Below are 12,756 nucleotides of genomic sequence, written 5' to 3' on the forward strand. Positions count from 1 at the left end.
CTTTCTATAAGCTGTGATAGCGGCTAGGTGGACCCTGATGGAGGGGTACTTCAGGCCTGACCTCGCCGAGTGCAGTAAGAATGGAAGAATCACTTGCTCCTGACCTCTAGTTGGATCAAGAGCATTGTCCTTACACCATAGGTAAACTCTCGTCCACTTGAAAGCATAAGACTTTCTGGTGGAGGGTCTCTTTGCTTCTGTAAGGATGTTCATACAGTCAGCCGATGGGTCTAGATGTCCGTACTGGCTGACTTCAGGAGCCATGCAGTCAATCGGAGAGAGGGAAGGTTGGGATGAAATACCCTCCCCTCGTTCTTGGTCAGCAAGTACGGGCGGCGGGCAGCCTCCGGTGTGGAACCTCTGCCAGTTGAAGGAGATCCGGGTACCGCCACTGGCTTGGCAACTCTGGCGCTATCAGGATCATTCTGGTGTTGGTCCTGTAGAACTTCTGTATGACTGCCGGGATCAGAGGCAGTGGAGGAAAAGCATACAGCAATGTCTGCGACCAGCTGATCAAAAGTGCATTCCCCCGTGATACTTGCTGGGGTAATCTGGACGCGAAGACAGGGCATTTCGTGTTTGCCGCGTCTGCGAACAGATCGATGTCCGGCACTCACCATTGCCGAAAGGCATCCTGAGCGACGTCGTCGTTGAGCACCCAGTCGTGCGCTTCTACCTGCACGTTCAGGGTTCCTGGAAGATGGACTGCGACAATTGAGGGACCCTTCGACAGCAGCCACTGCCATATGGATTGGGCTTCCAAAGACAGGACTCGTGATCTGGTGCCTCCTTGTTTGTTTAGATAGAACATTGGTGTTGGGTTGTACATCTGAATCTGGATGTGGCTGGATTGAAGGGATGGATACAGGTACTTGAGCGCAAGATGGACCGCCTGTAGCTCCAAGAAGTTGATGTGATAACTTCTTTCTGTCTCGGACCAGAAACCTTGTACCTGAAGCTGGCCCATATGAGCTCCCCAGCCTTGCATTGAGGCATCTGTGACCACTGTCTGTGTTGGCGGCATCTGATGAAAAGGGACCCCTTGTAGAAGGTGAGAACGTTTCATCCACCATCTGATGGCGTAATTTGCAGCTTGATGGAGAGAGACACGATCTTCCCAGTGACCTGACGTCTGTGACCATTGATCTTCGAGGTACTGTTGTAGAGGCCGCATGTGAAGTCCTGCATTGGTCACAATGTAGATGCACGAGGCCATCGATCCCAGCAGTGAGGACACTTACCTGGCTGTGGGACGTGCAGTTTCGAGAAGAGTGTGGCACTCTAGAAGCATTGATGACAGCCTCTCCTCCGAAGGACACACGCTTGCTTTTGCAGAGTCCAGGGAGGCACCCAGATAGTGTATCTGTTGCGTGGGGTTGAGGACTGACTTCTTGTAGTTGGCTTGCAACCCCATTGAATGCAGCAGGTTGAGGCAGTACGAGAGATGGCTCTGGAGTAGCGCAGGTGTGGAACTTTACATGAGCCAGTCGTCTAGGTATGGATAGAAGAAGATCTTCCGCCTGCGGAGGAAGGCAGCCACCACCGCCATGCACTTGGAGAATATCCGCAGGGCGGATCGGAGTACGAACGGCAGCACTCGCTACTGATAGTGGTGGCGAGAGACCTGAAACCTGAGAAAATTGCGATGTTTCACTGAGACAGGAATGTGAAAGTAGGCGTCCTGCAGGTCGATGGGACACATCCAATCTCCCTGGTGAAGGTGCGGAAAGATTTGATGCAGGGCTAGCATTTGGAATTTCTCCTTTCTTATAAACCTGTTCAGCAGGCGCAGGTCGAGGATAGGTTTGTACTCTTTGGCTACTCCTCGCTTTTGGACTAGGAAGTACCGAGAGTATACCCCCTGGTTTCTTTGGAGAGGTGAGACCTCCTCAATGGCCCTCTTGGAGAGGAGACACTTCGTCCTGTAACAGCCGACTTCGAAGTTGAGGAAGGCACTTCAATTGTGGGGGCACTTGCGGAGGGGAGACTTGAACTCAGCAAGTAACCATGCTGCACAATATTCAGCACCCATTTGTCTCTTGTTATGGTTTCCCACTCTTCCAGGTGAAAAACAATACTCACCCCTGCCGGAGTGGCGAACTGGTGCGGAGGAAGCAATGCCTCTCTGTTTGGGAGGCTGATTAGAGGTGGACTGTTGCTGCTTGTTGTTCCCCCTTCCTCTTCCAGGGCGCTTTTGGTGGAATTGGGACCTCTGCGAGGACCATTGAGGGGTTTGAACCCTCTGCTGGAAGGAACGTTTGTCGCCCTGATTAAAGCGTTTTCAGAATTTCTTTCGTTTCTCCAGACCAACAGCCTTGACAGTATCCAGCTCTGTATTCATCTTGCTTATCTCCTCATCGGCGTGAGCCCCGAACAAGGAGAAGCCATTAAACGGAAGGTTTAGAATCTTTTTCTGTGCATCAGGCTTGAGGCCTGTGAGACGCAGCCAGGCTGAGAGCCGTTAACAGATGCCATGGGAGTAACCATGTGCGGCGAGATCTGAAGCGTCCGCTGCCCAACTTATAACTTGATTGGCTACTAGCCCACCTTCTTGCAGAATTTCGCTGAAGTCCTGCCGGTCTTCTTTGGGGAGCTTTTCAGTAAACCTTGACAGGGAGTCCCAACCTGTCATATCACCCGTGAAGGACTGAGGCACTCGGGATGAAGCCAAAGTATTGCACATTTTTCTGCCATAGGAGTCCATCTTCTTACTGTCTTTCTTCGGGGGGACAGAAGATGATGCAGACGCTGAATGAGACCTCATGGCTGCTGCCACAATGATGGGTCAGCTCTGAGAAATAAGGGATCCTCGGCTGGGGCCGTATACTTTTTAGCAATCTTGGATGGGCCGGAACTCACCGTAGCAAGGGTGAGGAATGTGGCCATAGCTGGTTCCAAGAATCCTGGCACCAAAGGCGGCAGCGGTCTAGGAGCTGTACGATGGTGTAGGGTGTCAAAGATGATGGACGTGGAAACTACAGGGGTATGCAAAGTGATGTTTAATTTCTTCGCACCCCTACCCAGGACATCTGATAAAGTCGCGATGTCATCGATGGGAGGCACCCGTGAGGGAGGAGCTGAGGAGAATGTCGGAGAGTAGTCCCGGACCAAGGACCTTGTGGAGGAAGGCCATGTGGGTGATCTTGTGTGTCTTCTCTTATGGGGACGGTCGTGATGACAGCTGTGACGACCCCTAGACCGTGATCAGTGCGTGGAAGGTCATCTTGGTCTTCTGGGGGGAGACTTGGAGGGTCTAGCAGGAGCGCTTCTCTGAAGAGAGGTCCTGGAACGCGAGTATGTGCGAGAGTAGTCCGAGCCCGGACTTCGGCGGTCATCTGTACTGGCACCCTGCAGCCATCGGGGTGAAAGACCGTAGGCCCTCTTCTCTCCAGCTCTGGGAGATTTCTCCGGTGAAATCTGCACAACATGCAGTCCTGGGGATGATGACTGGGCCCCAGATAACGATCTGGACCTGGATTTCGACTAACGCCAGGTCTCCTCTGTGGCCGCTGCAATTTTTTGCCTCGACGTCGAATGCCTCGACGTCGATGAAGTCTGTGTCACCATCGGCGTCGCTCGAGTTGATCTGCTATGGGAACGCCGTCCTGCTCTCGACGGTGGTCTCGACGTCGATCGCCTACGGTGATGTGGAGACCTCGGCGTCGACCTCCGACGTCGGCTTGGGAACCTCGACATCGATCTCCCATGACGTCGTGTTGGCGTCTATCTTCTCGACATCGAGTGATGGGACCTAGACGACGCCGACAAGCCCACTTGCGTCGAGATGTTCGCTGTCGTGACTCTCGACGCCAACCCCCTCGAGGGTGGCAGAGAGTGTCTCGACGTTGACGGAAGCCTCGACGTCGATGGAGTTTTTTCAAATCTCTCAGGACACTCAGCCTTCGAGCCCGAAGTGCTGTGCCTCGACGCCGACTTACTTGCATGCGATAAAAAAGGGGATGATGGAAGGAGCGTTTGAGCAAATCAAACACTCACCTCCAGTCAACTGATCTGCGTTTAATCCATCACCATTCTTTAGCTCACTCTGCCACCCCAGTTCAGACATGACTATATGCAAATCAGTCTGACCCTGTGCCTCATGGGAACAGTCCAGCCCAAACTGCCAAGCCATGTCTTCCCTGGACCGGAAACAAGGATCCTGGGACCGGTTTCGGGTTCATATCCCTCATCAGCCAGGCTACCTTGAATCCAGTGGCAAAGTGAGCAAGGGACTCACGTCTGAGCATACCCTGCCAACTTGCATGCGGCGGAGAATCTCGACGTCGAGATGGCGATTTGTCCCTCGACGCTGAAGAGTGTCTGCGTCTCTTCGACGACGAATCTCCTGTCACCTTCTTGTTTCTGGACTCAGGAGAGGTGGTATGTCACCGTTTTTGGTGTTTTTTGCTTGAAGAAGGTGGTCTGAAGTCTCCATGGTCACCTCCAATGTTCCCTCTAATTATTTTCCTCTGTGTGCGGCAGAGTAAGGTCTCTATGCGCTGCAGCCAAGGCTATGTGCGCCAAGAACCTGACCGTGCGTGTAGACCAGGGCTTTGAGTGGGATGAAAATACTCTGGGATCTTTCAAAGGGGCGTAACTGATGCAATTAAGGGTGTGGCTTAAAAGCAATTAAGATAAATATATGTGCATCACATAGTGTGCCACCCTACTGATATGTTGCTGCTTCTGTCATTCCATCCGGATATATAATACAAGTAACATTACACCTACAAGAAGACAAGACTATTGGCGTTGTCAATGGTTGTTTTTTGCATCAAGTTGTATATAATAGTGAAAATGCTTCCGCTCTTCTGGTTGCAAACCCTAAGCACTTACCTTCCTGACTTCTGAGTGCGCTCACAGAGCAAGGGCCCTACCACTGTAATAGGGCCGGACTCCCATCCACCATAGAGATTGTCAAGAACCTAGCTATCTGAGCCGCTGCTTGCATGGGGGCCTAATAGCCCCTTAATTTCGGATTATGTAATGCGTGCAGCTGGAATCCTCTCAGCTTCTTCCCTGGCCGGCATTGCTGCTCGGAACTAGGCCAGAAAAGTGCTGGTGCAGCTGAAATTGTCCCAGTGTCCCATAATTATACCAGGACAAATATGTTGGCCCCATGGGCGTCCTCAGACATTTTTTCATGGGGGGGGGGCAAAATGTTAACATCATCACCATCCTCCGACATGATGTGTGCCAGGTGAGGCACAAGAAACACTGGGGCGCAGAACTGGGATAGACTCAATTAAATGCCAGGAATCCAGAACATGTGACTGACCCTGCCACAGGCCAACAAACACCACCTGTAGGGAAAACGCTAAACTTTCTGACAAGGTGCTTTATCTTTGTCTGCTAGGTGTGCAGACTTCCGGGTCCTCGATCCAACACCAATCAAGGCTGTCTTCAGCACGATTCGATTTTTATCAGAATACTTTAAAACAGCCTATAATTAAAGCACCAGATTAAATATACTGTATGCACAGTGTATGTTAGGGATTATTTGTAGCACACATAATTACCAATATTGGCTTCTTGGTCCTAGAATTCATGATAACTTTTATCCAAAGTTAAAGCACAACGTCAAAGTTATTCATAAATAATGCATCAATCACACACGCTAGTGAATCGCCAATGGGTGCTCCCTTTACTAGAATTCCCCGGGCATTGCTAAATTTTACACATATTCAATTAATTTATACCAAATAAAATGTATAGGTCCAAATGTTAGCTATATTTTTTAAAAGAAACTTAGAGCCCATCTACGTGTAGTCAATGTCAAACTGACAACGTGCCCAAGTTTAGGGATACAATAATGGCTAGCTCCCTTATGCGGAAGCCCAGCACCGTAAATGGGTGGCACATGCGGCGCCCGCAGTGGCGACACATCACAGGTCCATAAATGCTGAGTCTTCACAGTGGTCGAAGAGGGGGAAAAAAAGTAGGGGAACAGTGGGCGGAGAATCAAAGGGCGGGAATAACCCAAGGATTGGATCTGTGGGTGGAGCCAGAGGTGTGGCCAGAATGCGCAGACATCCCAATTTTTAATATTTGTTTGGCAATTCACTGCCCAGTTTAATCAACCAATGGATACACATGATTATTTAAGGTTATAATGAGTTATTGACATTAAAATATATTCACAAAGTGGGATATGCTTCTAATCACAGAATGTACCAAATACGATAAAATGTGGAAACACAAACCATTTGTCTCCGAGCCATGGAGTTTCTGTCATCAGCACTACTCCCTTTTTCCACAACAGCAGTTCAAACACGAATGGCAAAATATCCTGGTTTGAAAATGTTTTCTCAAAAATTATGGCTCTGCCATATTTGCCTCATAATGCAAGATCTGCTGCATGATCTGACCATTTAAACTAATAAACATATCAACATATCACTTTGTCCAAAAGCACGAGGTGTGCTTTACACCTCGTGCTTTTGGACTTGCTTCATTTCGTTTCTAAATAGAGCGTGGCTGGGTGCTGATTGTGGCCCATTGTGAAAATATTTTTGTTAATTGCAGCACATGACAGTGCTGCAATTAACAGGAATCCTTTCACAATGGGCCACAATCAGCACCCAGCCGCGCTCTATTTAGAAACGAAATGAAGCAAGTCCAAAAGCACGAGGTGTAAAGCACACCTAATACATTTGAACTTGATGCTTTTATGAATAGAGAGAGGCTGCGGGCTGATTGAGGGCATTTGTGAAAGTATTCCTGTTAACTGCAGCACGTAACTGGCGCTGTCATTTTAACAGGAATACTTTCACAAAGGCATCAGGCAACTGGTAAATTGGCGTTTTTCGCCGCTCGCGCTTTAAAAGCGGGCGGCGGCCAGAACGTGTGCGCGCTTCAGACTGGACATTGCGCGCTCGGTGCCTCAAAGGTGCGCTGGCGCGCAGCCGCGCACATTAGTGGGAACACTGGTCACCTCCATGATAGCTTCTGTTCTTCTCCAGCTGAGCATGAAGTTTAATGCGTTCCCTGTCGTGCATAGTCCACCTGGAAAACTTTTGGCAGTGGTAACACTGGTCAGGATTGTGTGAGGATGGAAGACACACAATACACACTGAGTGTGGATCTGCCAGTGCCATCTTCTTGCCACAGGAAGGACATTTCCTGAATAAGGATGGCATTCTGACTGGAAACATTTATGGTAAAACCAAAAAACCAGTAGAATAGGCTTTTAGAAGTCAGAAAATGTTGAGATTTCTGAGAAAATCTCAAATAAAATCACTTTCAGTCAAAAAACTGAAGAGCTCAAGCTCCAGGATCCTCATAGAAGGAGCCGGAAAATGAACTGACCAAACTGCCACCTGTGGTGCATCATGGGAGCAAGGGGTCTCCTGCAAGTCTTAAAGGTATGGTACCCTTACTCTAATGCCAACTGTATATAAAATTCAACTTGGGACAACACTCTAACAATAGTGACAGTAAGATTGGTTTGTCTGCCACAGCTAGGTTTGTGGGGTAGCAGGGGGGGGCAAGCAACTGAATGAGTGGTGCACTCCTACATTTTTGCTTCCTTTATAACTGCCCAAGTCTGAATTGCCAGAGGCTGTGTGGTAATACGAGGGGTACAGAACGCCAGGTCCTTGTTGATGAGTACCTCTGACAGTACTATTACATCCACTGACAGTTTCTGTTGTGAGAGAGGCAGATGAGAGATCGCTCATGCAGGTGATCAAGTTAGGCAGCTTAGAAGACTCTGTTCAATAGACATGGGAAATTCCAAAAACTAAAGGGGTTGTAACCCTGTTTTAACTGAAAAGTGATAAAGGAGAGTCAAGGTCTCAAGCTAGGGCACAAACGTTTTAATATGACGGATGCTGCTATCACAGCGGTATCAGATATCTAATTTTCTACGAAACATCGCTTTGATGATGGCCTTGCCATGACAACACTCTTTTGAAAGTCGGCCATAAGTGGAATCTTCAGTAATTCAGCTCGTCAGTTTTTGCCTCCAGTGGTCTCATTTTGGAAACACTGCTACAACACATTCCTCCTTAATACAAAGCCCTAAAAAGACAATATACTAAACGATCCAATAAAGGCATAGGATTTTGAGATGAAAACGTAGGTATCAAATATATGATACAAAAACAGGCTTCATTAAAATACTTCCCTACCTGGTACATCTGACACATAAGCAACACTGCCACCCACATCAAGTGAAAAACACTGTTTAGGAACATCCAGAACATCCAGGGTGAACATGTGGCTATTTGCGTGACGTAGGTCCAAAATCCATCCTTTGTGTAATTTGTCTCACAGTGAATGCCCCAATCTAGAAAAGGAAAAGAACCATCAAAAATATTGTACTGAAAATACACATGTAAATGATACGCTCTGCATCACTCCTTTGTAAATGAGGCGAGTCCAAATGTTCCTCTCCCTTTCACACAGATTTTGGGAATTTCCTATATGTTAACATGTAAACCTTTACACTCAATTTATCATGCAATACAACACATAGATGGCAGCTCATGCGGCCAGATGCCCACAAACTCGCTCGCAAAACTTCTGTTGAATTTACATTCTTAAAAAACACTAACATACACTTAAATTAGGGGTTAACAGACCCACCACAACAAATCTGTTTTAAATTTTTTTTTTGTCATTGTTGATAACTAACGTTTTGTTTACAATATTACCAAGCATCTAATAAGACCGAGTGGAAAAGATGTGCCATTACTCTCACAATGTAATTTCTAAAGTTAGATTCTACTGTTTCCAGTTAGTTGGGTGTTTTTATAAAGCAGAATAGAGGTAAAAACATTTTCCATTCATTTAAATTGGATATTAAGCTCCGTTTTTTCTATTTCTTAGTTTTAAATGGGAGCCATTTCATAATGCTATTGAGAAATGTCAAGACGAAGATATTGGGTAACTCTGGCCCATTCCTCAAAGAAGGTGACCAGAGGCTGTTTCGGGTCTGGCGTGGCATGTTGAGGCTAACTGTGTTGGTCATTCTATAATGAAGGTTACCTGTCACTTGAAATAGCGGTGAATGAGAAGGGAATAGTCCCAGAATGTGAGCTGAGGGCTTAGAGCGCTTATTTCAATGAAGAGGTTTTCACTTTTTCTTTAACAAGATGGAGTTCAGGAGTACCCAGGGTTCTACATACAACACAATATAGAGTTGAGCACACAGTGCCAGGATCGATCTCCCTCACTGTTTCTTGTGATTCTATCTGGATTGTACAATAATGTTTCCTCTAACCGATATTAGGTCACATTTAGGCATCTACAGTTGGAAGAAAGCTAGTAAGCATTCGGAGCCATGATCCTTCAGAACTACTTAGAGAATAAAATGTAAATTACCTGCACTGTGATCAGTTTTACTGGAAGACAAGGAAATTGTTGGAGCACAGGATAAATATGGTCCGATTTCCGGGCAAGATACATTCTGGCCACTTGATTTTGTACACATTGTAGTTGTAAATAGGTCTCTTGTGGGCTACAGCATAGACAATATTTAAGTAGTGTAATATTCTAAGTAGCAGTATTATATATAAAAATGTTTTCAACTATCGTGTTTCGATTTTCCTTAAGAAGTGAAGAATACCAAACTGGATGCTCACAGTCCTACCATGTCAATTTATTCAAACCGTCCAAATTTGTTACCTGTGTGAAGGGAAATTCACAAAAAGGTACAAAGTTCCCCAGAGGAGCGATAAAAAGTATGTGTGTGTAAGGCAGGGGACAAGATGTTCCCTTATTGGAACTAGAAGACCTCACACACCCAGACAGCTAGGTGTCATGCTTCATCATTGGTCTCCTGCTCCTCGTCAGACTGGCGCTGCAATGTCCGACGGGCGCCAAAAAGGCGCTCTTTGTTGGAGTTCTTTTGTTCCAGCCAATGGTTGAGTGCGTGTGAGGGGTCTGGGTAAAGGTGTAGTCGTGAAAGGAGTGGTGATATTAAAAGAAGGTGGGTCAGTCCACAAGGGTCTTTATTCACGTGGCTGACTCCCTTGGTTAAAAGGGTGGGAGGGGAGGAAGGGACTGCAAGGGGCACAGCTGCCTAACTCAACCCTCTAACTAGGTCGACATGTTTCTTGCCTAACTGGCAATTCTTCAGGACCTCGAGTGCTCAGTACTACACAGTAAAAGACAGCAAAAAGGAGAAACATACAACCTCACTGGGTCAGTAAGAAGGCAGGCCTAATGGTCCTGCTCTAACGGGGAGACCCTGGGAGTGTCCCTAATGAGCCCCGCAGACTGTTCCCGTGGGGCTGCTCAGAAAGGTAAGGTACCCTGGGAGTGTATCTAATGAGCCCCGCAGACTGTTCCCGTGGGGCTGCTCAGAAAGGTAAGGTACCTGCAGTGTGAGCAGCCAGGTTCCGAAACCTACCCACACGAAGAGCGCTCCGATGGTAGCGCGGAACAGCTGTGTGAAAGGAAACAGGATGAACACTAAAGGGAAGATTATCCAATGTCCTTTTGTTTGTTTTATCTTTGGACTTGCAAGGCAGTACTATCTGCCTTTCTTCGTTTTCCTGATCAGTCCTCATTTATCAAATAAGCCCAAATCTCGCCGGGAGGGCCACAGGTGAGGTTTGGCCTTGTTGATGGAAAGGCCCAGGTCAAACAGCAGGGATGCTGAAACTGCAGATCGCTCTATACCACCTCTGGAAAACCAGCGCTGAATAGCCAGTTATCCAGATACGAACAAAATGGGGATACCAAATCTTCTGAGATGGGCTGCAACAACCATCATCACCTTCATGAAGACTACAGGTGCTGATGTCAAGCTAAAGGAAATACCGCAAATTGGTAGTGTGTAAATCCCACCACTAACCTCAAATACTTCCGGTATGAACGCAGGATTGGAATATAGAAGTATGCATCCAGCAGGTTGAGCGACACCATTCAGTCTCAAAGTTCCAACGCAAATGTCATGGTCCAGGATCAGTCGCAGACCGCCATACTTCTGGGGTATTAGTAAGTAACGTGTGAAACAACCCTGAGCCTTTTCCTGCCCTGGCACTAGCTCCACAGTTCCTTTATGCAGGAGTGTTACCACTTCTTGCTGTAGTATGGAGATTGTCTGGAGGTGAGGCGAATGGGGAATAAGGGTTGGAGCCTGAAAATAGAGAAGAGTAACTTTTTTCACAATTTGAAGGACCCACTGGGGCGAAATAATGGGCTTCCAGGACGGTAGAAAGCAGGTCACTCACCGCGTCTGCAGGCTTGGAGTGTTGGGCAAATTTAAAGTGCTTTCCACTACTTCTATCTCAATATTGTCTAACCAGCAGGTTGGGATGCCTCTGGTCTGAGGCTGATATTGTGGCTGTTAGCAAAACGAGAAGCCCCTCGTGAAGCCATGAAAATGCCAGAATTGGCAAGTATCTCTCAGGGGGGCCGGCAGTTGCAGTCCTAGGAAGTGAGCTGTAGCCTTACTAGTCTTGAAGCAATATAGTCAGTACCCACAGCCTAAACATCATATCCTACACAGATGACAACTAGCTCATCCTCTGCTCTCAGAATACCCCACCACCTCTAGGAGAAACTTCCACAACTGCATGACCAGTGCTGCTGACTAGAAGAAGTTAAACTGCCTGAAACTCAAAACGGACAAGACGGAAGTGCTAATTTTTGGGAACACCACCTCCCCACGGAATGACACCTGGTGGCCCAATACCTTCAGACCCACACCCATCTTGGCATCATTCTGGACAGTAAACATTTAACACAAGACCAACGCAGCCTCCTACCCATGCTTCCACACCCTCCACTTGCTTTGAAAAATCTTTAGATGGCTCCCAGTCAACGCCAAGAAAAGCGCCACTCAAGCCGGCTGGAGGACGGCAACACACTATGCAGAAATCACCACACAACTCCTGAAGAGATTCCAGTCAAAGACTCATCCTTGACCTTCTCAAATGGACCCACATCACCCCCACTCAGGAACATCTACTGGCTCCCAATACCGAAAAGATGGCAATTCAAGATACTGATAAACTCAAACAAGGCCATCCATGACCAAGCACCAGCATTCATCAACCACAGCCTGAACTTCCACCAAAACCTCCAGACACCTGCGCTCTGCCTTCCGCACCCTCACATGCACTCCCCACACCTCCCGAAGCTACAGTGGAGGATGCTCCTTCACCTGCCTCACCGCCAATTCCTGGAACGATCTTGCTTTCCACCTCCGAACATCATCCGCTCTTCCAGAATTCAGAAAGGGACTGGGACTGAGCCCAGCAAGAACCTAGCCCTGATACACTCATGGGTGATTGGCTGTGCGATTTGCCACGAGTTCGATGTGGAGAGCCTTGGCTGCCCTACGCAACACCACTGTGTAACTGGCTCCCTCCTCCGTAGCCACGGAAGGAGGAGACAGCATTCCAGGGTCAGGTGAGGTATCAAGACCACTGGCCTCCCCAAATCCTTTGCCCAGTCCTGATCATAAGCACAGTCCTGTGCTAGAGGGTCCTCAGACCCCTTCCAGTCTTCCCCTTCCTTTGAAGTCTGTGGAACAGGCTCAAAATAATGAGGACGGACATAAGGCATGAAAGGCCCCATTGACGTCGGTATCGGCATCGAGCGACGCCGATAAGCTGGAGACGACGTCGTCCCTAGGAGGGGGCAACGTCGGAAGCGGTACCGGTGAAACGGGCACCGGTGGAGGTGTCACAAGGTCAACCGTCATCGATTGGGGTCCGATCCCGGATACCTGTAGGGCCTGCAGCGCCGGCGACACCGGACTGGAACCACCGGAGATGGTAAAGCAGGACCCCCCCGTCG

The 12,756-nt window shown here is 48.0% G+C and overlaps 1 protein-coding gene across 2 annotated transcripts in view; it reads right to left on the minus strand.

The window, feature by feature from the left end:
• The window catches only part of ZDHHC17 (zDHHC palmitoyltransferase 17), a 528,357-nt gene that overhangs the window by 62,430 nt on the left and 453,171 nt on the right, over positions 1–12,756 (minus strand). For both annotated transcript variants that reach the window (XM_078674258.1, XM_078674257.1), the window contains one exon: positions 8,133–8,290. In XM_078674258.1, coding sequence (XP_078530384.1) covers positions 8,133–8,290 — 158 coding nt within the window. The remainder of the gene's footprint in view (positions 1–8,132; positions 8,291–12,756) is intronic.

This window comes from Lissotriton helveticus, chromosome 1_1 (assembly GCF_964261635.1).
Source record: "Lissotriton helveticus chromosome 1_1, aLisHel1.1, whole genome shotgun sequence".
Lineage (NCBI taxonomy): Eukaryota > Metazoa > Chordata > Amphibia > Caudata > Salamandridae > Lissotriton > Lissotriton helveticus.